The sequence below is a fragment of the Polypterus senegalus genome, chromosome 14 (assembly GCF_016835505.1).
Source record: "Polypterus senegalus isolate Bchr_013 chromosome 14, ASM1683550v1, whole genome shotgun sequence".
In the NCBI taxonomy this organism is placed as follows: domain Eukaryota; kingdom Metazoa; phylum Chordata; class Cladistia; order Polypteriformes; family Polypteridae; genus Polypterus; species Polypterus senegalus.
The window spans coordinates 126,997,909-127,022,700 of NC_053167.1; the positions used below are offsets into that span (position 1 = coordinate 126,997,909).

The 24,792-nt window shown below is 41.2% G+C and overlaps 1 protein-coding gene across 3 annotated transcripts in view; it reads left to right on the top strand.

Moving 5' to 3' along the window:
* Positions 1-13,887: 13,887 nt before the first annotated feature.
* LOC120515132 overlaps positions 13,888-24,792 on the top strand; it is a 60,016-nt gene continuing 49,111 nt past the window's right edge. Inside the window, exons 1-3 of one of the 3 annotated variants that reach the window (XM_039735867.1) lie at positions 13,888-14,052; positions 14,504-14,664; positions 24,223-24,313. In XM_039735867.1, coding sequence (XP_039591801.1) covers positions 24,239-24,313 — 75 coding nt within the window. In that variant the 5' untranslated portion in view covers positions 13,888-14,052; positions 14,504-14,664; positions 24,223-24,238. The other 2 variants (XM_039735868.1, XM_039735866.1) reach the window with 2 other exon arrangements.

The following is a 24,792-nucleotide window of genomic DNA, read 5'->3' on the forward strand; positions in this document are numbered from 1 at the left end:
GCGATCTCTATTCGCCTTCTCATTATTTCTCAGAGTAATAATTTCTCTTTTTTTGCGCTAATGCAATGTTTACTTTCTTTGTTTCTGCTTTCATATTCTGTATCTTGCTCTGCATGTGTTTCGCGCCTACGTTTTTTTTGAGTCTTTTGAATTCCAGTTTTCATTTTCTCTAACCTGCTCTGCATGTGTTTGGCCCCCTTGTTTTTTTAACCTCTTTATGACGTTTTACTTTGTTTTCTACTCTGTCTTTTTATTTCTGAGCTCGCTTTATCCTGCTTTTGTTTCAATGAAACCTGGTCCGTGGTGATTACTTTCCCTTTTTCGAGTAATAATTTCCATTTGTTTGCGCTACTGCAATCTTTACTTTCTTTTTTTATACTTTCTAATTTTCTTACTTTCATATTCTTTAACTTTCTCCACATGTGTATCGCACCGTTTTTTTTTTAGCCTTTCAAATTCCACTGCTTTCATAATCCCTAACCTGCTCTGCTTGTGTATAGCGCCAACATTTGTGAACATCTTTATGAAGTTCTACTTTGTATTTTACTCTGTCTTTTAATTCTGAGCCCGATTGGACATGTTTTGTTTCAATCCCACTTGTTGCAGGCTGACAATTACTTTCCTTATTTTCTGAATTTGTACCTAGATAATTTTCGTTTTTGAGTCTCTTTTCTCTGTGCTGCTTTCTTCTTCGCTTACTCGTCAACGTTTCATTTATAGCGTATTGTCCTTATACACTGTGAACGCTGGCCCCGGCACAGACAGACGGACAACATTTTTGCACCCAACACACTCTTTATTTACACTATTTACAATGTCTCAATAGTCACATGCACTCACAAACCCCAGTGCCTCTCGCACTGAATCCCCCAAAAGTCCAGGGCCCACAGTCTCTGTGCCTTTGCTCTGGCCGCCTCCGGCCCCTTTTATGGGAACCCGGATGGGCTCCAGCTGCTCCCCGGCAATTAGTCCTGGCCACACCCCTGTGTGGTGGAAGCACCGGCTGCGCACCCGGAAGCCGTCCGTGTATCCCCTGTTGTCTTCACCCCGGCACTTCCTGGTGTGGCGGAAGTGCCAGGCTCCCGGGATAAATAGGTACTGTGGCCACGGGTCCCTACAGGGCTGGGCTTCCAAGCCCTCTACCCGAGGCCTCCTGCATAACCAGGACGGACGCCCCCTCTCGGTCTGGAGGAGGCACATGCTCTCCTCTGGTCCTCCAAGGCGTCCCAGGCGGGCTCCATCCCCGGCCAAAGACCACACGGGGTAAACCAGCATCGGGGCGCCGCCTGCCGGTGACCACGGGTCCCTACAGGGCTGGGCTTCCAAGCCTTGTACCCGTGGCCCCCAACATAACCAGGACGGACGCCCCCTCGCGGTCTGGAGGAGGCACAAGCCCTCCTCTCCTCCTCCTGGGCGTCCCGTCCGTGCTCCAGCCCCGGCCGGGGACCACAACACTTTATATGCGCTGAGACCCTGGATCTGTGTTTGCTCAAATCCTTCACACGACTGAATGTTTTGTGGCCCGTTGTCTTATTTGATATCGATTGTAAGTAGGGCGTGTCTTGCAAGAATCTCATGTTCTACGTCATCGCGAGACGGTCCTAGGATTAATCTCTTAGCACAATGTCTCATGTTTAAGGTCCCCGCGAGACGACCAATTTACGGTCCCTGCGAGACGCTCCGTGGCCATTCTCTTTTGTCTCGTGGCTCTTTTAAGTGTCTTCCGTGATCTTAGCGTGAAGATCACGTCTCGACGCCCTAGTGTTTCTCTCCAGGATATTTTTTTATAATAGAGAGATATATTTAAGGTAACAATTTCTTCCACAATTTACCAGTCAATCTACATCCCTGCCTTCACCCGTGGTCATGAGCTGTGGGTAATGACCGAAAGAATGACATTTCAAAATGTTCCTTTGTAGGGTAGCTGGGCTAGCACTCCATGATGAGTGATAAGGTAAGACGCTCAGCAGTTTGGGAGAGTCTCGGAGTCACTGTTCCTCCAGAAATGAAGGAGGCAGTTTACACAATGCGGCTCCCCACCAGAGTTGCTCCAGGCACACCTCGCTAAGTGTCAAACCCAATACAAAGAGGAGGGTTTATATCTCTTTGCTAGCATGGGAATGCATAGGAATTCTCCAAGAAAAAGCTGGAATCTGTGCCTGGGGACAGAGAAGTCTGGGATAACCTGCTTGGCCTGCTGCCACCGTGACCCTCACCAGGAAAAGTGGTTAAGAAAATGAAATGAGATTTTACAAGGTATTTTGTTGTTATAGGATTCAAATACTGCAGTCTTAAGACATAATTACAAACCAAACTGTCTGTTCCAAAGGATGCCAATGCTATGCTGCTACCTCTTAGCTCCCAAATCCTGCAGCCTGCCTGCGCTGACTTTGCACGTCCTCTCTATATCTGTCTCATTTTGTCAGCTGCTGCTCTGCTTTTCTGCAACATCTCAAAGACGTACCAGTTAGCTTAAATGACAACTCTGTGTTAGCATGCACAGCAACTGATTTGTGCCCCTGTGCTGTGAGACACTTATCACACAAGCTAGTGACCCTCAGAAACTTGTCTTCTGATTAAGCTTTGACAGAGGTTTTCAAGTAATCACCAGAAGTTGGGACACCTGTGCAAATTGTTTGCTTCAACCTGCTAGGCTTAATTGACTTTAATTGCTGCAGAACATCTGTAGGTTATAACCTGTTAGTTGTTCCCTGAAGAAGGTCCATTTGTAATATTCTGAAAATTCCTTTTTTTCAGTTTTTTGCTAACCTAAACTTTAAATATAGACCTCTGGCGGTTTACTTCATTCCTTTTCACCATTTTTGGTTATTCGTTGCATTTCATCTGATTACATTTTAAGAAAAGCTGGAAAAACTGAAGTGTTCTAAAATCTTTGACTGGTAGTGTAGGCCCGGTTACCACCTTGTGCCCAGTGCTGCCAAGATAGACCCCATCTGCTGGCCACCATGAACTGGATTAGAACATAAGTGGACAGATCTTTTCTAAAATATTATAACTTCATTAGCTTCTGGAAGAGCTACTCTGTAAAATTTCCAGACACATTCACTTCCCTCTCTTCTTCTACCTGGGTCATTGTGATCCATGGCTGCAGCCTGCCTGTTCCTCTTCGTAGACACACTAACATTTTCTTGCACTTCCTTTATTTTGCTTTAGGCCTCATGTTACTTTGTCACAGTGGTACAGTGGTTGGTATTGGACATTCATCACATTATTCCACTTCTAGTTTTCACATCTACTGTGGATTCAGAGAGTATTCAGACACCTTCACTTTTTGTGTTGTAGATTTAATTGTAAATGGAGAATCTGCTGTTTTTCTCCATCAATCTGCACTCAATACCCCATAATGACAAAGTGAAAACCGTTTTTTGGAAAAATGTGCCAATTTATTAAAAATCAAAAACTGAAATTTCTCATGCATGTAAGTATTTACGACTCCAAATTGTACTCAAGTGCATCCCGTTTGCTCTCATTCTCTTTGAGAGGTGCCCAGAACTTGACTGGAGTCCACCTGTGGCAAACTGAATTGTTTAGGAAGGAACCCATCTGCGAATATAAGGTCCACAGTTCACATTGTATGTCAATACAAAAACCAAGCCATGTTAAGTCCAAGAAAATCTCTGTAGCCCTCTGGGTTCAGACCTCAGTGAGGCAGAGATCAGGTCAAGGAGATCCGACCATTTGTAAAGATTTGAGTGTTCCCAGGAGCACAGAGGCCTCAATTATTGTGAAATGCAAAAAGTTTGGAACTCTTTATGCAGTTAACCATCCGGCCAAACTGAGTAACCATACAGGTAGGGCCTTGGTCAAGGGGGGGACCGGGAACATAATGGTCACTGTAAGAAGACCTTAAGAAGTCCTCTGCTGAGATGGGAGAATTATTTGGAAGGATGGCCATATCAGCAGCACTCCATCAGTTAGGCATTTATGGTAGAATGGCTAAACAGAAGCCATTCTTGAGTAAAAGGCACATAACAGTTTAATGGATTCCGAGACAATGAGGAAAAAGATTGTCAGGTCTGAGGACCCAAAAACTGACCTCTTTTGAGCAGAACTCCAAGCGCTATGTCTGGTCTAGACCACGTACTGCCAATCACCTGCCTAACACCATCCCTATGGTGAAGACTGGTGTTGATAACATTATACTATGGGGGGCTTCTCAGCAGCTGGGACATGGGGACTGCTCAGAACTGAGGGAAAGATGAAAGGAACCAAAAGCAGAAGGGTCCATGAAAAAAAAACCTGTTCTTGAATGCACATTGCCTCAAACTGGGATGAGCATAAAAATGACCCAAATCATACAGTCAAGAACATTGGAGTGACTACGGGGCAAGTCTCTGACTGTATTCAAGTAGCCCGGCCAACATTCAGACTTACACCTGAGAAGATGGCAGTTTACGGATGCTTCTCATCCAAACTAACAAAACCCGAGAGGATCTACTAGGGTGAACTGGATAAACTGGCCAAATCAGGGGTGCAAAGCTTATACAGATTTACCCAAGGAGGCTCAAAGGAGGAAATCCTGCTAAAGGTGCTTCTATAAAGTAATGAATTCGAGGTCTGAATAATTCTATAAATGAGAGATTTCAATTTTTGAATGCTTTCTGAATCCACTGTATAACGTTTTTGCTGGAATATACATAAAACAATGCAGCACATAATTGGTCATACAATATCTGTTAAATGCACACCATTCTCTAAGCTTGTTTTTATGACCGGCATGTGGGGTGAGGCAATTAGGTGATTGGCTCAGCCAGCAATTTCACACAACCTTTTATTGTTTAAATATTACAAAACAGTAATACTGTAATGGCTAGGAGTCTTCATTAAGTTATTGGAATGTCCAAGGGTAACTCTTGTGCATAGCTTAGTTATCATAGTTGTCATGTGCAGTAGGATAAGGCGATAGTTGATTTCTCGCAGGCTTACTGTATGGAGGCAGAACCTCTGTGTTTTTCCCAGTTGATTCTGGGGTTCGTCAGGGGTGTGTTCTGCTCCTACTCTGTTCAATGCTTGTATGGACTGGGCGTTGGGCAAGGTCATGGGGTCCAGTGGCTGTGGGGCATCCATTGGTGAAGAAAGGTTCACGGATCTTGACTTTGCTGACATTGCTGTGATCTTCATGATGTCAATGGAGGCTCTGATCGGGGTGCTCAAGAGGCTGAGTGAGGAGTCTGAGTGTCTGGGCTTGGGAGTGTCCTGGATAAAAACCAAAGATCCAGGCCTTTAATGAGCTCTTGGGCACGGCCATCAGAAGTGTGTCGGTCTGTGGAGAGAGTGTCAACCTCATCGAGAGGTTTACTTACCTTGGCAGTGACATTCATGTCTCTGGTGACTCTTCCTATGAAGTCAGTAGACGGATTGGGAGAGCATGGGGGGCCATGAGGTCGCTGGTCGTGTAGCACTCCTGATATCTCTGAAAAAGGATGAAGATCCAAGTCTTTAGAGTCTGGTGCTTCCTGTCTTGCTATATGGTTGCAAGACATGGACACTATCCAGTTACCTGAGATGAAGACAGGACTCCTTTGGTACTGGGTCTCTCCAGAAAATCCTTGGGTACCGCTGGTTTGACTTTGTGTTGCTCATGGAGTCCCAAATGAGGCACATCACCTGCATTGTGAGGGAGCATCAGTTACGGCACTACGGCCATGTGGTGTGTTTCCCTGAGGGTGATCTAGCTCTTCAGATCCTTATTTTTGGGGACCCGAGTGGCTGGACCAGGCCAAGGGGTCGCCCACGTAATACCTGGCTGCGGCAGATAAGAGGGTCATTTCCAGAGGGTGTGACTGGCCTGGGGGGTTGCCAACTGGGATCCCGAGTTGTTTCGTTGTGTAGTGGGGGCGGCAACGTACTGTACCAGTGCATGCTCCCCAACTTGACTTGACTTGGCTTACTGTATGGATTCATGTCAAAAGCACACTATTTCCTGAGGTAGAGCAACGGGCTGTAAAGCAGTGTCTGAGCTGTTGGATGCTTCTGGACACTTCACAGTTGTTCAGTAAACGCCTCCTCATGGACATCTCAGTTGTGGACCAGATAGTCAAGTCAAATCAAGTCAAGTGGCTTTGCTGTCAGACCGTCCATAAAGGGTATTGCAGCATACAGTGGCACAAAATAACTTTTTGAACTAATCTTTTTTTATTTTGTCACACTTTTTCCAAACATTATTTATCATTTGTTGTTTTTCCTGTTGTCCCAGGAGCATGGCTGGACTTCTGCATGGGCTAACCTGGGCTGCAGCCCCAGAGCCCATAGTCTACAGGGCACCAAAATCAATCAATACATCTCATGTCTTTTTCTTAAACCACTTCTCCTGGTAAGGGTCACTGTGGCAGTAGGCCAAGCAGGTCAGCCCAGACTTCCCCGTCCACAGCTACAGATTCCAGCTCTTCCTTAGGAAATGTCAGGTGTTCCCAAGCCAGCTATGACATATTCCTCCAGAGTGTCCTTAGTCTGACACAGTGAGACATGCGCAGAGCAGTTCCTAGCATAGCTTCACACCGGGGACATTCTTATAACATGCCCAGACCACCTCCTCTCTATCCAGAGGAACAGCAACTCTACTCTGAGGCTCAAATTGCTGAGCTTCTCACCCTATTGATCAAGATGTAACAAAAAAATATATTTTCTTTGTTTTTCAAAGAAATGTTCTGGGCGCTATACTGGCCGATGGAGTCCTATCTACAATTAGTCTTCAGATAACTCATCTACCGTTAATCACACAGACCCTGTCATCCCCAAGTTTCCTCATCTCCAGGTAGTGACAGAGAACAATGAGCAACGCAGTGTTTGCTGCAGCTGAAGAGCCAAATATGGCTGTCAAAATGTAAAATGCATGGAGAAGAAAGTGATTTGTCCTGTTATAATGATGACAGTGTGATGAGTGGTCCATTGAGTGGTCCATGGCACAGGGTGACTTTTTAAAATAAATAATCACACCCTGTAAAGTGTAGGCTTCGAATGGGCGTGGGGGCGTGAGATGGCTCCACTTGAGCACTGGTTTTAGTAGCGTGGCCGACAGGACGTGCACACACACGTGCAAAAGCGAGGGATTGCACAGGTGCCGCATTCACACCAAGAAGTGTACAAATCAGGCTCATCAAATTAATATAAAATGAGTCTGCCCGGGAGAGGAGAAACGGGATGGGATCAAAATAGGAAAGAAACAAAATGAAAAAAGACAGAGAGAAACAGACATGGAGGTTGAAGAATGGAGAAAAGGGCAGGAGGGACAGATAGACGGTGTGAGAGGAAAGGAAGCAGGTGGATGGGAATGTGAGCCCTGGAAATGGAGCGTGTGGACAGTTACTCCTCCTGAGCTTGACAGCAGGAGCCTGTGGCGTAGCAATGGATTTTTTAGTTATGATGTTCCACGTCTTGAACAACTAGGGTGACTGGACAGTAAAGGCGTTGCGTTTCAGCATTTAAGAAATAAGTTTGGTCTCGAGAAAAGTGAAGCCAAAATTAAGGAAGATGTTTTTGTTGGCCCTGAAATCCGTGAACTGATGCTTGACGAGGAGTTCAAATGGAAACGGAAGCCCACTGAATCAGGACCCTCACTCGTGCAGGTTGTCCAGAATTTTCTTGATAGTCACAGAGCAGAGAATTAGGCTGATCTTGTGGAGAATATGCTGAAAGTATATTAGTTTATGGGAGCCAGAATGTCACTGAAGATGCATTTTTTACATTCTCATCTCGACTTTTTTCCACCAAATCTGGGGGATGTCAGCAATGAGCATGGGGAAAGATTTCATCTAGATATAAAGATGATGGAAAACTGATATTGGGAAAAATTCACTCTGAGCATGAACCAACTACTGTTGGTTCTTGCAAAGAGAGATGGATGTGCAGTACAAGTGCAAAAGTGAGTGCCTCCAACATTTTTGGGCATGCTGACCTCACTTTTATATTGAGGTAAATTGACATAAATATGCTTTAACGTGTCTCTGTTATCATCTTCTGGTTTGTTTTCAGAATGAACACATCAAAACAATTTTGGTGGGACATAGTCCAAACTCCAGATATCGTGTTGATACTGTATATCTCTCTATTATAAAAAAAATCCTGGAAAGGAAAAGCAGGACGACGAGACGTGATCTTCTCAGAAGTTCTCGGAAGACATTTAAAAGACCCGTGAGACAAAAGAGACTGGCCATGGAGCATCTCGCGGGGACCGTAAACAGGAGACTTGGTGCCAAGAGATTGTCCCAGGGCCGTCTTGAGGGGATGTGGAACATGAGATTCGTGTAAGACATGCCCTACTTACAAAAGATATCATATAAGAGCACACCCATCAAAAAACAGTCAGTCGTGTAAAGGCACGTAGCGTAGCACACACAGATCCTGTGCTCTCAGCACATATAAAGCGTATAAGGACAATACGTTTGAGATGAAACGTCAACGACTAAGCAAAGAAGAAAGAGCAGTGCACAGAAAAGAGACCCAAAAGCGCTGGAGAGAAAAAAAGGTAGATAAGAGATTACAAAAGCAGTGGAATTCGAAAGGCACAAACAAACGATGGCGCGATACACAAGCAGAGAAAGATAAAGAATATGAAAGCAGGAAAACTCGAAAGTATTGTAGCATCCCAGCCAGGTTGAAGCCTTTTTGGTTTTAAGTGACTGTTCGGTCCGATTGAGGGATGGCGAGTGCAGCACGGCAGACTGATAGCGGGGTATTGATTGATGTGGTAAGAGGGGGCGAGACCCGGGGATGAGAGGTTGGAGAAGGTGCTAGAAAGTTGTGTTTGGGCTTACGAAGTCGGCGATTGTTCAAGTAAAACTTTTGTGACATTTTATTACGTCAGTCGCTACAGTATCAAAAAAAAAGATAGTAAAGATCGCATTACCGCAAACAAAAGGTGATTAATCATCAGGACCAGGTGTAATTGAAAAAAATAGCAGGACAAAGCGAGGTCAGAAATAAAAGGCAAAGAGCAGAAAACAAAGTCTTTTCTCATTCGCATCATTCAATGCACAAAACGTGGATTTACACAACAATGGACCATACGCTGTGAGAATCTGTGGTTTAAATTCAAAGAACACACAATTCGGTCAGGTGTATATTTATGATCACGGATGAGGTGATGCATATATTAACGAGCGACAAGAAATGTAATGTATATATTCCGCGAATAATATTAGACACCAAAGGAGATCGTGATATGCCAGTCGTATTAAAATGTTTACAGTTTACAGTGAGAATAGCTTTTGCTATGACAATCAATAAATCATAGGGACAAACATTAGAAAAAGTCAGATTATTTATTAGAGAAACAGAAACAATATTCACTCACGGGCAGTTATACGTTGTGTTGTCACAATATGTCTCCAAAAAATATTGTTTTAAATGAAGCTTTAAAGTTAAAGTGCAAATAATGAAATTGAAACAATTCCAAAGAAACAAAAAATTTTAATTGTATTTCCAATTAACCAAACACAGGGGTTGGCAAGCGAAGCAAGCAGAGGGTGGAGCCCCCTAGTTATATTAATATTCAAAAGTGTAAAAACGTCAAAGATGTGTATTTCAAAAACCTGACATGCTAACTTACTGTAATTCCGATTTCATATGTGAAATCAGTGTAAAAAACTTAATCAAAAGATGCTCTGAAGTTCCCAGAAGCAAACAAAAAATATATTTTTTTGTAGATCAGTGAAATTAACAGTTTTATTTGCATGTTTTCACCATCACCAGGCCAGTCCAATCCAATCCAGGATGATATTATATATTCGGCAGGCCTGAAGTTTACACAAATTTAGACTTTGGGAGTTTGGAGTCTAATTGGAGGTACAACACGGTCTATTCTGTCTTGCAGAGAAGCGCACATTCCAAAATTTGGCAACCTTTTGGCGTGCCATAGCAGACGTGAACGGAAGAACTTTTGAAGGACGTCACTTGAATGTTCTAAATATACATTATCATTGTAAATAAATGTTACTTTTGTACTCTAATTTGATAAAACAGTTTTTGAAATTTGAACTCGGAAACAGTAAATCATAGCAATTCTCTTGTTAATTTATGGTCCCCAGTAGTAGGCAATCACAGTGCAGTGAGTGAAATGGTTACAGCTATACCGGGTCTGGAAGTAGCAATACAATGGCTTCAGATCAAGTGCTATCTACTCAAACCATTCAAAATGGAGAAACTACTAAACAAGCAGTATATATGACCAAGCAATTTCCTACCGACAAGGCAAATTTCTTGGAACCATTGACACTTCATTTTATGGAGTTCATTTTCTCAGAACTTGTGTAAAACGGGTCGATGGTGTAGTAGTATCCTGTCAGCTGGTGTTGTTGTTTTAATTTGTTACAAGTTGAAATGGCTTCATTTTATAGCACAAAGCAGTTTCTACTTTCTATCTTACGCTACATTTTAATCATCTTCCTTTACAAAGTTGTCTTGGAAAAGTAAGCGGGTCCACATCTTACATATATTTATGTACGACTACTACCCACACCTCCCACAATTTACTTTATTTTTACTAACTTACAGCTGCTGTAATAAAGCGATTAAAAAAGTTATTACAAATTCCATTTAGAGAGCTAGTTTGTTTGTAACCAGCGTGTGATCTGATAATGTCGCGTCACGGGTGCCACTGCCCAGCCAGCCCTTAGAATCTAGTTGCAAATAATTTACTAACGGTGATGCTAGACAGGAGAGGCCCACCTCAGGAGACGGTGCTTGGCGGCGCCCTGTGGATCGCCACGGGATGGGTGGCAGGGACAGGAGCAGGACTGAAGAGTATCTGCACCTGCTGTTTGAAGTCTCTCTCCGTACCACAAGATCCAAATAGGATATGATTTTTATAAGATTCCTGCCATGTTTTAACCTCACTTAACCTCACCTAACCTGCATTCACTTTGACTTTTTATGGATTATTTATTTATAGGACTTTTGCACTGCACTTATTGAACACTGATAGTTTATTTGATTTTAATAAAAGCACTGATTCACTTTTGCACTTACCCCTTGACTGGATGTACATGTCCTCATCCGCCCGGCTCATCACAGTATACAGTATAGAGAGTGGCGGGTCCAAGAGGCTCCCAAATAGGAGTGGGAGCATGGAGCCAAACCACACCATCACAGACGGTGATAGACAGATAGACTGCACTTCTAATGATAGCGAGGCATATGAAGGTGATGGTTTTGCACATCACCTGGTTGTACATCATAAGGTACAGATTTTCAGTCTGGACATAAAACAGCACACAGACTGAAACCCCACACTAAAAAAAAAAACATTAACTATTGGGGATGTTCACTTTATGTTCCAAATGTAAGTCACTTTTACTGAAAATAATTATGTTTTCTGGTATTACGTACCTTTTTCTAGTTACATTGACTTAAATCTATTAGCTGTCACACTAACACAATTCATTTATGTTGAAACAACACAATCAGATTCTCTTCTTCCAACAGAAGCATAAACCTGCCTCAGGGACTACTGTCATTACTCACTAATTTTATATTAATCTTACTCATTATTAATGCTTTTCTATTCCTCAAGACATGGGTTTAATTTAAAATAGACAAGTTTTGTATACAGTAGGTGACAATCTCATATTTGCATAAAGTGTGATATTTTGCATAAAGAACCGCCCCTTCTATTAACGACACATTCCGAGGGATTCCCACACCCTTGTATACTTGGGAAGGAAACAAAAAACTATTAGCAAGCTGATTTTTCTCCCAAATGCCATAAGCTTTTGTGGGATTGTGGAAGCTGATTCATGTCGCCCACCCTACATCAGAAAAGCATTGTTTCTTTGTTTCCAAAACAGCAATTTAATTTATGTTAAGATTGCATGAAAATAAAATCAACCAAAATATATCTTGATTACATTATATGATAATAATTGAATGGCTACAGACTTAATACATTTAACAGTGTTGATATAGTTTGAATATTTGTTACACACACAGTTTATTTTTGTATAGCCCAAAATCACACAGGAAGTGCCGCAATGGGCTTTAACAGGCCCTGCCTTTTGACAGCCCCCCAGCCTTGACTCTCTGAGAAGACAAGGAAAACTCCCAAAAAAAACCTTGTAGGGAAAAATGGAAGAAACCTCGGGAAAGGCAGTTCAAAGAGAGATGTAATTCATTAGTATTGCTGTGTACAGCTATGTAAAGACAAAATTATGCGATGCATCTTTTGCGAAAATCCATTTAGTTTAAACATTAAATCTAGTCAAATAAAACAATTTTCAGGTGGTGTTAGTTTAGTTTTTGGAACATAAGGAAATGTATTTGATCTAACCAGACTATATTGTGTTGTCTGAGTGCAAGTCATTTAAGGAGACAATACTAAATACTTTCACATACAACTTACACAACTCGGTTTTGTGGAAATTGTTAACATAAGTTAAGTAAATCTAAAAAAAGATTTTTTGAGTGAATCTGGTTGGCTTTATTTCTACGTCTTGTATATCTTTGAATGCTAGGCTACTTAGCAGGCCACTAACAGATTAAGAACACCTGGATTTAGCCTGTATTATTGTGCACAGGAAGAGTCCTTTTAAAATCATGACCCCATTAGTATTTCACAAATCTGTTACAATCTGTTCATAGTTATTTACTGTATAGAGCCTGTCACGGATCTAAATAAATAAAAGGTTCTTTCTGGAACCATCATGTGGATGAGTCTTTTGGGAAACAAAAATGGATCCCCTATGCCATCGCTCTGACTAAACCACTTGGGCACCATTTTTTTAAGAGTGTGGTGGCTGAGTTATTGGTAAAGTAACTGGCTGACCAGTCAGTATTTAATATGTTCTATATACTATTCATTGCGTCCGCAATCGTGTCATTACGTGTGCCAGGTAATAGAGGCTACCTGATCAGACGCTGGCAGCATTCACCTTTACCGGACCCCCAAAATGCCGAGGAGAGCCGTTACAACTGCGTGTATGATCTTAGGCGCTCCGTTGCGCAGTGCAGGCAGAGGCTCTTGAATGTATGTGGCGGGGTTTCGCGTCACGAGGAAAGCTGCTCTACCAGCCAATGGGCGTCTGTAGCGTCAAAATTGCATATGCATGAGGATGATTAGCATCGGGTCGCGTTCACGAACGCACATTTGCAAGGCGATTGTGATTTGTAAAGGATTACGTTGTGCGTACGCCAGGTTCTATACATCTGTGCCTTTATTTATTTATTTTTTAAATGCGTTTGCACGTTTTATGGTTTATTGAGAGTGTAGTGTAAGTGGTTAAGGCTTTGGATTTCAAATCCAGCTACTGACACTGTGTGTCCAAGAGTTAGTCGTTCGACTTATCTGTGCTCCAACTGGAAAACCAAAAGAAGTGTAACCAATTGTATCGTAAATGTATATCGCCTTGGATAAAGGAGTCAGCCAAATAAGTAAATGTAAACTGGCGTTATATTCTCAAACTCGAATTTACTGACGAGACTGCTACAAAATAAAGGTGCCAAAGTTGTTTTTCAAATGGAGTGCAATTAGATTACAGTTTTTGGATCCCAAAAGAACTCCTCTAAGAATTCAGAAGTAACCTTTATTTATATCTGTAACAGGCTCCGTAAATAACCATATGCAGATTGTAACAGATTTGTGAAATACCAGCGAGTTTATAATTTCAAAAGGACTCCTGCTGCGTACAATCACGCAGGCTAAATTCGGGTTATTTTCTGATTTGTTAGTACAATATGTTGTTAGGCAGCCTAGAAGACAAAGACTTATGTTTTTTTTTTTCACATGTCTGTATTTGGGAACCTTTTAAAAGCTTAAAGACCAAATATTTAATCTAATTAGCCCTTCCCTGAATGAAACGGTTCTTTGTCAAGCAATGGTTCTACGAGGACACAACTCAGTGAAGTGCGATTAAAGCACTATAATATTTAAGAATTTAGGCAGGTAGTTGCCGAGACGTCACTGGACGCTGTTGCCACGCCGTCTGCCTGCCCTTACCTGTGATTCCTCTCCTTCTGTCCATGGACACAGAGCCTTAAGGCTTCATTGCGCTTTGGCAGATTATGAAGAATACACACTCGTGTAAACTCGTGCATTCACTAGTAAGTAAGCAATTTAGAAAATCCCAAGAGGGGAATGCGAAATGAGCTCCTGGTTAAAAGGTGGAAAAACCTTAATAGATCGGAATGAAATACGTGCAGGCCTGCTGGAGATGAGACTGCGGCCGGGCTGACTGCTCCTCTCCTTAACTCACTTTACTAAACATTAAAATACCACAATATCGTATATTGATTGTCCGGAATCATGCAACAAGTGTTGCATTTGATTCCTCTCTGAAGAATTATCGCTGATTGTTATAGTATCCGCGACTTTGAACTGGAAAGGCGAATTTTGAAAGCTGAGCGGTGGGAAGCGAAGTCGTAATTTTATCTTCCCACGTCTAGGACTGCACAGCGGTGAATGTTCTGTAAAGTCAACCAGAAGGAATTGTTGTATTATTTATAAATCTGCATAAATTTAAGCTGAATTTGCTCTAAAAACGGATCCTTACAGATTACACGTGCAACTGCACGTTTTGTTCTCTACCCCTGCAAACGCCATCGAATGGTCTACTCCAATTGCCTGTCTCCATAGCAACGAACGACGCCTTCGGGGCGCGCCTCGTCATATTGCGAATCTCAGTTAAGGAGGCTGTAAAAGTAAAAGAGACTCAGGTACGTCAGGGGATAAAATTATTGTCATTTTTTTTTTAGAAAATTTTATTTATAATGTATGATAATCTGAAAAAAGTCTTTTTATATGCGTTTTGCCGGACTTGCCTTTATTTTTAAACCAAGCTGAACGTATTTTCTTGAATATAAGGGTTGTTTGGCTTATTTTAGCTGTAGTAAAGTATGGGATTAAAGTGTGTTCTCTAAATTATGTTTATTTAAAGGCAATGTTTGTTTCGGGATATTTTGGTTCAGGCTCTTGAAAACTGTTACTGACATTAAGTCTTGAGTTTGAAAGTGATATAGCTGACTGCTGAGATTCACGGGTGTTGTTTTCATGGAAATCTGCTTTTGGAATCCCACGTCCGTCCATTTTCTAAATACTGTTTATCCAGTGCTAGATGTAAGACACCCTGGGCAAGATATAAGGTGTATACATATATCCATCCATCCATTTTCTGAATATGCTTTTTTCCATTAATTAATTCCATATTTCCAGCAGGATCTGGTTTGGGATGTAAGGTATACTCAACCATTTTTTGCAGGGCATGCACATGGCTGATTCAGTTTTTAGGATAAGACAATGTATAAACTCCATTGAGGCACTGACCAAACTGAAAGGAGAATTCAATTGTGTAATGAGACCAAAGCACAAACCACTACATTACCAGGGCTGAACTGGAATTTTATTAAATGTTTTGTAAAATTCTTCTGTTTACTCTGAAAGGCACCACAGGAAATGCACATTGATCACACACACAAAAAGCCAAATCAAAAGCTCAGTAACGTCTAACACTGCTCACCGTCTCCACAGCATGTAAACAGCAGTGGGGTCTGCCTTCTGCTTCCTCAACTCTATGAGCAGCTCCTTGGTTTTGCTGCCATCAAGGGTGGGATTGTCTTCCTGGCACCACTGCATCAGAAAGGTAGAATTCATCCCTAAATAGTGTCTGGTGATTGCAGGTGATCAGGCCAATGATGGTGGTGTATTCATCACATTTATTGGTGAAGTTGGAGCTCTCTCCGGCTACACAGTGGGAGGTGAGCAAGGAGAACAGAAGGGGGCTCGGCACATTGCCCTGTCAGTATGGAGGATCTGATGGGGTCCACCTGAACATACTGAGGCCTGTTAGTTAGAAAGGTTAAATTCCTGGAGCAGATTAGGGTTATGTTTAAGATTAGGGAATGGATGCCCGAAGACAGGGTTCAGGCACACAGATCCTGTAAATAACTTTTCTATTTTTATATATATATATATATATATATATATATATACAGTAATCCCTCCTCGATCGCGGGGGTTGCGTTCCAGAACCCACCGCAATAGATGAAAATCCACAAAGTAGAAACCATATGTTTGTATGGTTATTTTTATATATTTTAAGCCCTTATAAACTCTCCCACACTGTTAACGTAATTAGAGCCCTCTAGACATGAAAGAACACCCTTAAGTCAAAAGTTTAAACTGTGCTCCATGACAAGACAGAGATGACAGTTCTTTCTCACAATTAAAAGAATGCAAACATATCCTCCTCTTCAAAGAATGTGTGCCAGGAGCAGAGAATGTCAGAGAGAGCACACGAGAGAAAAGCAAACAATCAAAAAATCAATACGTGCTTTTAAATATGCCGAGGCACCGCGATAAAGCGGCATTTTTTAGAGGAGCGTCGGTATCCTCTAAGCAAACAGCACCTCTGCTCACAGCCCCTCCGTCAGGCGCAGAGAATGTTAGAGAGTGAGAGAGACAGAGAAAAGCAAACAATCAAGCACCGCGCGGGAAGCACATCGTATATCATTGAGGAGTTTTATTTAATATGTAATACATGCTCTGATTGGGTAGCTTCTCAGCCATCTGCCAATAGCGTCCCTTGTGTGAAATCAACTGGGCAAACCAACTGAGGAAGCGTGTAGCATAATTAAAAGACCCATTGTCCGCAGAAATCCGCAAACCAGCGTAAAATCCGTAATATATATTTAGATATGCTTACACTTAAAATCCGCGATGGAGTGAAGCCGCGAAAGTCAAAGCGTGATATAGCGAGGGATCACTGTGTGTATATATATATATATATATATATATATATATATATATATATATATATATATATAAAAGTCAATGTATGTATGTATGTTCCAGCATCACTTCCAAACAGCTGGAGCAATTTTCATGAAACTTAGTTCATGTTTCTCATTGATCGACTAAAATTACTGTAGGGTGAAATCAGTCCTAACCTACCTCCTTCTGAGGGGTAATGTTACGGTCTTATAGGCACATTATCATCCAGTCGACACTCTGAACAACCACCAGAGGGCGAACTGGAGGTGACTGCCAGCATTCTCTAAGTTTGAGCACTGCGGCACCCCTATTGCTTTTGAAATTAAATAGAGTTGGCCGATTCCGAGCGTCAACTAGATGATAACATACATACAAGACCACAAGACAAGCACGTTAGTGAGTCTTCATTGTTTGATAATTTATTTTTATTTTTAAAGTTGTGTTTTTTTAAAATTATATTTTATATAAGGATATTTGCTTATGATTTCATTTGAAGCTTGTTAATTGAGGGTATCCTTTTCTTAAAGTTGCTTTTTGCAATTGTTTGCTCTGCCCTTGATTTGATACAAAAATCATTCTTTTTGCGTCTAATTTATTTTATTTCTGTGTTGCTCTTGTCTGTTTTTGGTTAGAGTTTTCCTTCCATCCATCCATTATCCAACCCGCTATATCCTAACTACAGGGTCACGGGAGTCTGCTGCAGCCAATCCCAGCCAACACGGGGCGCAAGGCAGGAAACAAATCCCGGGCAGGGTGCCAGCCCACCGCAGGACACACATACACACACAAGTTTTCATAACAGTTTTAATTGTATGCCCCCCCTGACATTTTTTTGAAATGTAGATGCATATTTTATTATACCTACTTAACTTTTATCGACATTTATCTAACTCTATATTTATTGTTCTAGTATCAGAATGTAGTTTAAGTTAATTTGTTTTGGTTTCAATAGATATTTTTTTCATATTTTCTTGTTTTCTTTTTTTCACATCTTTTTGTTACTTCGCGCCCCACAGGTTGAGAACCACTGCACTAGAGACAATTTAGGATCACCAATCCACCTAACCTGCATGTCTTTGGACTGTGGGAGGAAACCGGAGCACCCGGAGGAAACCCACGCAGACACGGGGAACATGCAAACTCCACGCAGGGAGGACCCGGGAAGCGAACCCGGGTCTCCTAACTGCGAGGCAGTAGCGCTACCACTGCGCCACCGTGCCGGTTTCTCAAACTTATATCTAAAAAAATCGGTTCATGTGAAATAAAAATTAAAGTTATAGAGCAAGGGGTTCAAATAGACTGCCCCCCTACTGTCCAAATTTAAAATTGCACTATGAACAAATAAGTATACATTTAAACTGACACTAAAACAAACTTAAAATATTGAATAATAATAATAAATTAGAATATATAGTTTAAAATTATTTTTACATATGGTATCTTTATAGAGGAAGATCATAAAAAGGTAAGTATAGCGTTTAAGATTAGGGCCCTGAAGAAAATGTTAACATCAGGGCCCACAAACTTAATGTTTCAGTTTAGGGCTAGGATATGAATAGCTTTAGGATTAGGATTTGATTAGGATTAGGGCATAGCATAGTGGGGTTAAGATTCAGTTTGGTAATCAGCATTATTGGTACAACAGTGTTAAATGCTGAGCTGTATAGTCTATAAATTGGACTCTGGCAGAGCTGTTTTTAGTATCCAGGTGTGCCAGGGTGTTTTGAAATGTAAAGGATACGGTGTCCTCTGTTGACTGGTAGTGACAATGTTTAAACTGGAGGTGACTGCAACTATCAGCACAACGCATTTCCGCTATTGTCAAGAAGACTCACCAACTCCTCTACTTCTTTACATGTCTAAGTAAAAGCCAGATCTCTCCATCTATCCTCCCTGACTTCTGCAGTTGGTCAGCAGACTCTTCATAACATCCTAGTGTGCCACCTGCTCAGCTTAAGGTTGTAAGGCACTGCAGAGTGGCAAAGGCGGCACAGAATATTACCAGGGCACAGCTGCCTTCTGTTCATGACATACACGACACTCGCTGCCTCGCTGGATTCTTAAAGACCTCCTCCATCCTGCACGGTCGCTTTCCTCTTTCCATCCTTCACAAAAATGGCATAAGAGCGGTGACACACTAAAAGATTCTGGGTGTAGTAATTAATACAATTTCTTTTTACACTGCAGATTTGGCATTTTTTTATTACATTTTTTAAAAGCATATAGCACTCCATACAATCAAGTCAAACTTAACAAAACTAAAATCAAATCAGCCCCCTCCATAAGAAAGAGAGGAAAACCAACAACCAGAGCAAAACTGTTAAGAGTAGTAAAGAGAGAAAGGAGTCTTTTCCCCCATTATAAATGCTTATTCTGAAATGTTATTGATTAGATCCTGACACGTTTTTAAAAACGTTTTGCACAGATCCTCAAAGTGAGAATTTGATTTTTTCCAATTACAAATACTTTATGACATCAGTTACCCACTGACTTAACAAAGTTGAGTTAGGATTCTTCCGGTTGAGCAGGACAAGTCAGGTTTGGCGTTTTGACTGATGTCAAGAAACTTTTTTTATTTCCCATCTCGTTGTTTGTTTACGTAATGTGATAGAAGCCACCACGTGACCTGGATTGTTGTGTCAGTGACATCCCAGGACATGATGGTATAAGTATGGTGGTGGTTTCAACATATCTCTAAAAACAATTCTCGCATTAGTTAGCTTTCAAACAGGTAGGCCCAAGTGTCAGGTTCCTTTTCTCTTTATTGCACTGCTTCTTGCTTTTGATTTTTTTCCTTTCGTGTTTTGTTTGCCTCTTTCACTACCAGCCTGGCCTCTCTCTTTAGACGTTACTAAGCTGACATATTCATCCCCTGGTTATTTTCCCTTCTCACAATAATCTTTGGATGTGGTGTTTTACTAGACGGGGACAGTGTCTACCCCCAGGCCATAATCTTACTGAACAGGCAGTTATAGTAACGCATTTTATAACATAACAAACACTATACATGTAAACCTGACTACTACAATAAGTAATTATCTGCAGTTTTAGTGGATGATCATAAATGTGTCTAAATCGAAGCAGTCGTTTATTAACTCTTTTAGGGCTTATTACTTTTACTTTTATCCCAAGGCTGAATATTTTTCCAAAAAACTCAGTTTTCTGAAAAGCACTCAAAGCAATGGTTTTCACGCATAAATCAACATAAAATACTTATTTATGACAAATGTCACTGTATGTTCCAGGAGCCCCTACAGTAGGCATATTCACATACTTATTACATACGTGTTTATCCCATCACTCATAAGCTGAAAGGCACCTTCTGGTAAAAAGAAACAGCTTGAAGTAGTCGAGTGGCCACTAATCCACTGTGTCCACCAGCAGGCTACGTAATTTGGTGAAGTCCAGTTGCCAGCTTGTCTCCCACAAATCGATATCTGTGTAGTCCTCCCAGGACGAATGTTTTCATTGGCGCATCAGCAGCACAAGCCTGTCCAGCACTACAATCAGCTGGGGGGTGCGGTCAGCCAATGTCGGCACCTGACGTTCGTTGTTTTCGATCTCCAGATCACTTGTATAAAAATCGGAGTTCGAGAAGTCAGAGTCCGATTCAACAATAATACACAAAAAATAAATAAATAATATGCAGAGTATTCACTTTGTACATTTGCTTTGCTCCCTCTTGCCGGATGTCGATGCCATTCGAGACATTGCTTACTCTACGCTACTCGCGCACACGCAGGGTTTCAACATCAAGTCGAGTCTAAGGCCTTGTTCACACGGGCGTTAAGATTTTGGATAAACGAACTTGCTCTAAACGTCCTAGACGTTTATGTTGCATTTTGTGGTGGCGATCGATTGACTTCTACACCGGCGTTCGTTTGTCTCTGTCTAACGCCAGCCTGCAGCCCAAATTGTAGTTTGTGTGTTAACCCGTGGAGGCAGTGTCGGGAACTGGATATGAAAGCCCTTGTCGTTTTATTTGAGGTGCCTCCTTTCAATATGGACCATTTTGCTATGTTAGATATTAATCTTTTTGTTTTAAAAATACTCGTAATACGGCGACGTACAGAAAAAAAAAAACGCTGCCGCTACTGGGTTCATCCTCTGACTGCACAACGTCGGGTTAAAGCAGTGTTTCTCAAATAGTGGCTCCGTCAAGGGGGGCGCGTTTGACCTCGGGGAACATGCTTTTTTATTTTTCTTTTACATTTTTTTTGAATTTAGAATGCACTTTAAATCTTTTCTGTTACATTTAATAAAGCTATTCTTTGTTGTAAATTGGTCCATATTTCTTTCTTTTTTTATTCTCTTATACGTTAATAAGGATACAGTGTTATGCAGAGGTGTACTTATAACAATTTTATAGACAAATGATACTATTTATAGTCGTGTGGGGGGCGCGAGATGTTTTCTTCTTCCTAGGAGGGGCATGACAGAAAATAATTGAGAAGCACTGGGTTAAAGGAAGTTTTTTTGTGCTTTATGAAGAAATGCGAAAATTTCCGCGCAAGTTTTTTAATTACTGTCGGATGTCGGTTTCCACTTTTGATTGTCTGCTGCAGCTGGTGCAATGCCACATTGCACGCCGCTCAACCAATATGCGACTTGGTGTTAGCCCCGAAGAGAGACTACTTGTCACTTTGAGGTAAGGAAACAGTAGTTGAGTGTGCGCTTACACCGGTGTTATGCACTGAAATGCCCCGCCCGCTCCTCCGAAGCGTAAAATAAACGCGCAGATAACGAACTAGAAGCGGTTTCCTTGCGTTCGTTGGGTTTTGAACGCCAAGAAAAAGCTGCATGCAACGTTTTTTTGATGCCGTATGAACGCGCAGCCGGACAAACGCACGTCACCAAAGCCCGTGTGAACACTCTCATTGACTCCTACGTGTAGAAAACACTCGGCGCTTGATCCGCGCTCGCCTGACGCTACGAACGCAAAAAAAACGCTTGATTTTAACGCCCGTGTGAACAAGGCCTTACAGTCCTCCGATCAAAGAGGGTCGACCTATGATGTAACGGTGAGTTTTATCAACATTTATGGCTTTCTTTCGCTCTCCGCCCCTGATGTCCATTCTCAACCCCTTGTGTCGACAAAAATCGACATCCGCCCTAAAAGACTTAAACTCACTTCTTGATGTTCAGGATTTCATGTGAAGGACTGAGAGTATATTAACTCTTTCAGAGCTAATTATTTTTTTATTTTCTCCCAGGTCTGAATATTTTTCCCAAAAACTCATTTTTTTCTAAAAAGCATACAAAGCAAACACTATATACAGTACATTTAACATTAGCTTTCTAAGATTGGCTGTAACACTGCTTACATACCTGTTTGTCTAACCATTTATATTCTGAAAGGCACTTTCTGGAAAAGAAACAGCTACCTGCCTTTCGTTTTTTGATTTCCAGATCACTTGTTTCAAAATCGGAGTTTGAGAAGTCACAGTCTGATTCAGCAATAAAATGCAAAAAGCACAAAAATTAATAATGCCCATAGAGGATTTTGCTCTGCACATTTGCTTTGCTCTTTTGCCCGACGTTGACACCATTATAAATGTTGTTTACTCTACGCTCGTCACACACACACACACACACGGATTCGATGTCAAGTCAATGAATCTAACAGTCCTCCTAGCAAAGAGGGTCTACCCGTAACGTGATGGTGAGCTATGTCGACGTCTACAGCCGGTTATTAGTCTCTGCCCCTGGATGTCCACTACAGTCAACATCCAACCTCAATCTCTGCTATGGACAAAAGTCCTAAAAGAGTTAAATAAAGTAGTGAGCCTGACACATCAAAATTAGAATTGTTGAGTTATATATAATAGTTATAATGTGACACGGCAGCAGTGTACTTAATATCTCAAAGAATCAACTCCTTATGTAACCAAAAGGAATAGCATAACACTTATCATCTGTAGTCTCACATAAGCCTTGGGAGTACCTTACACGCTTAAAAATACTTTACGGGTCTTTACTGCGTTCCTCGTAGAGCCATCGTTTGGAAAAGCACCACTTCATTCTGGGAACGTTTTTTTTTTTTTGCATATGAAGTTGGTTCTTTGCGCTTTGAAAAACGTATTAATATGTTGAAGAAACCCAAAATCTTGAATGTACGTATGGTAGGCCACAAAGCAGGACACTAACAGATTAAGGAAACCGGAACTTATCCTGGGTGATTGTATGCAGCAAGAGTCCTTTTAAAATCAGAAACCCATTGGAATTCACAAATTTGTTACCATCTGTTTGTGGTTATTTACTGTATGGGGTCTGTTACAGAGCTAAATAAATCAAGGTTCTTTCTGGAACCTTCTTGTGGATGGGTCTTTTGGGAATGAAAAATGGCTCCCCTGTGTCATCGCTCTGAAGAACCACTCTGGCCCCTTTATTTTATAGCGTGTACTTGGTCTCTGAGTTGTTAAGTCAAAGCTCTTAAGTCCACCTGGTCAGCTATGGTGCCCAGGGAAATCCTGCCAGCTACACCAATGAAGAATGTGATGAGGGTCAGGACATTGGGGCATCAATGTGGTAACACTCTTTAATAAGAGGGAGTTCCTTTGCAACAAAATGGATGAACAAAAAAGAAAAGAAAGGAAGGACTTGCAGTGTGACTGTAAACCTTATGCATGTTGCATTTTATTAATGTCGAGGAATTGTGTATTAAAACAATTGCAGTCATCTTTAACCAGTCATTCATAGTCAGTTAGGATAACTGAAAGTGCAAATCTGTTTTGCATGGGTGACAAGGTTTCCAGTTTAGCGTCCTGCTGGGAAACCCCCTCTGTGAAGGTCTCTAAATCCTATTATGTGATATCATCTACTGTTAAATTCTGCTCCATGTTTGTAATATTTTTATTTTTATACTGTATTGAGGATTTCTTGTGTTCTGTTCTCTGTATTGTATTGTATTGACCCCCTTCTTTTAGACACCCACTGCACGCCCAACTTACCCAGAAAGGGGTCTGTCTTTGAACTGCCTTTCCTGAGGTTTCTTCCATTTTTTCCTTACTAGGGTTTTTTTTTTTTGGGAGTTTTTCCTTGTCTTCTTATAGAGTCAAGGCTGGGGGGCTGTCAAGAGGCAGGGCCTGTTAAAGGCCATTGTGGCACTTCTTGGGTGATTTTGGGCTACTATACAAAAATAAATTGTATTGTGTTGTATGTTCTCTCTGTGTCCACTTAGCCCCTCTTGTCCGGGGTTGGTGTCTGCTGTCGTTCACTACTCTTTAAATGAGGCTCTACTGCCTTACAAAGTGTGCAGGACTGCAGTTGTCTGTGTCCTGATTGGTCTGATATGGGGTTTGTCTTTTGTCTTCAGGTAAACAATGTGAGGCATTAATAATTCTAAGAATAAATACAGTGTCCCAACTCATTTGGGAGGGCTGCCTGAAGCTAAATTAGCCTGCTTACCGCATATAATAAAGTTTATTGATATTTGACTTATTAATTAAGCTTCTGTTTTGGTGTCATTCATTCTTCTAACTTTATTCTTTTTTTAATCTGTTTAGTGTATGTGACCAAAACATGACAGCCAGGCTGCTATCTTCATTTAATGCATTTGATGGCTATTCCCAGAAAATTTTAAATAAATACGCGGGGGTAAGTGGAGCTAATCTTTAAATTTCCTACACTTTAGTCTTTGTTAATGCAAGCGAGACCCTGGTGTCCCCAGGCCTTTTTTATTTCAGCCAGACAGTTGTACCTGCTAGCAGTGACAATGCCCTACGAGAAAGAAAAGCAATCCCATTGTGAAACAAAGACATTTAAGGGATTGGGACATTTTGTAAATGTTTTCACTAGTTTTGATTTTAGGCTGTCAGTTCTAACATCTATCTATCTATCTATCTATCTATCTATCTATCTATCTATCTATCTATCTATCTAGCTATCTATCTATCTATCTATCACCTATATCTAGCTATCTATCTATCTATCATATAGTACCTTTCATATCTATCTATCTATCTATCTGTCATATAGTGCCTTTCACATCTATCTATCTATCTATCTATCTATCTATCTATCTATCTATCTATCTATCTATCTATCTATCTATCTATCTATCTATCTATATCTAT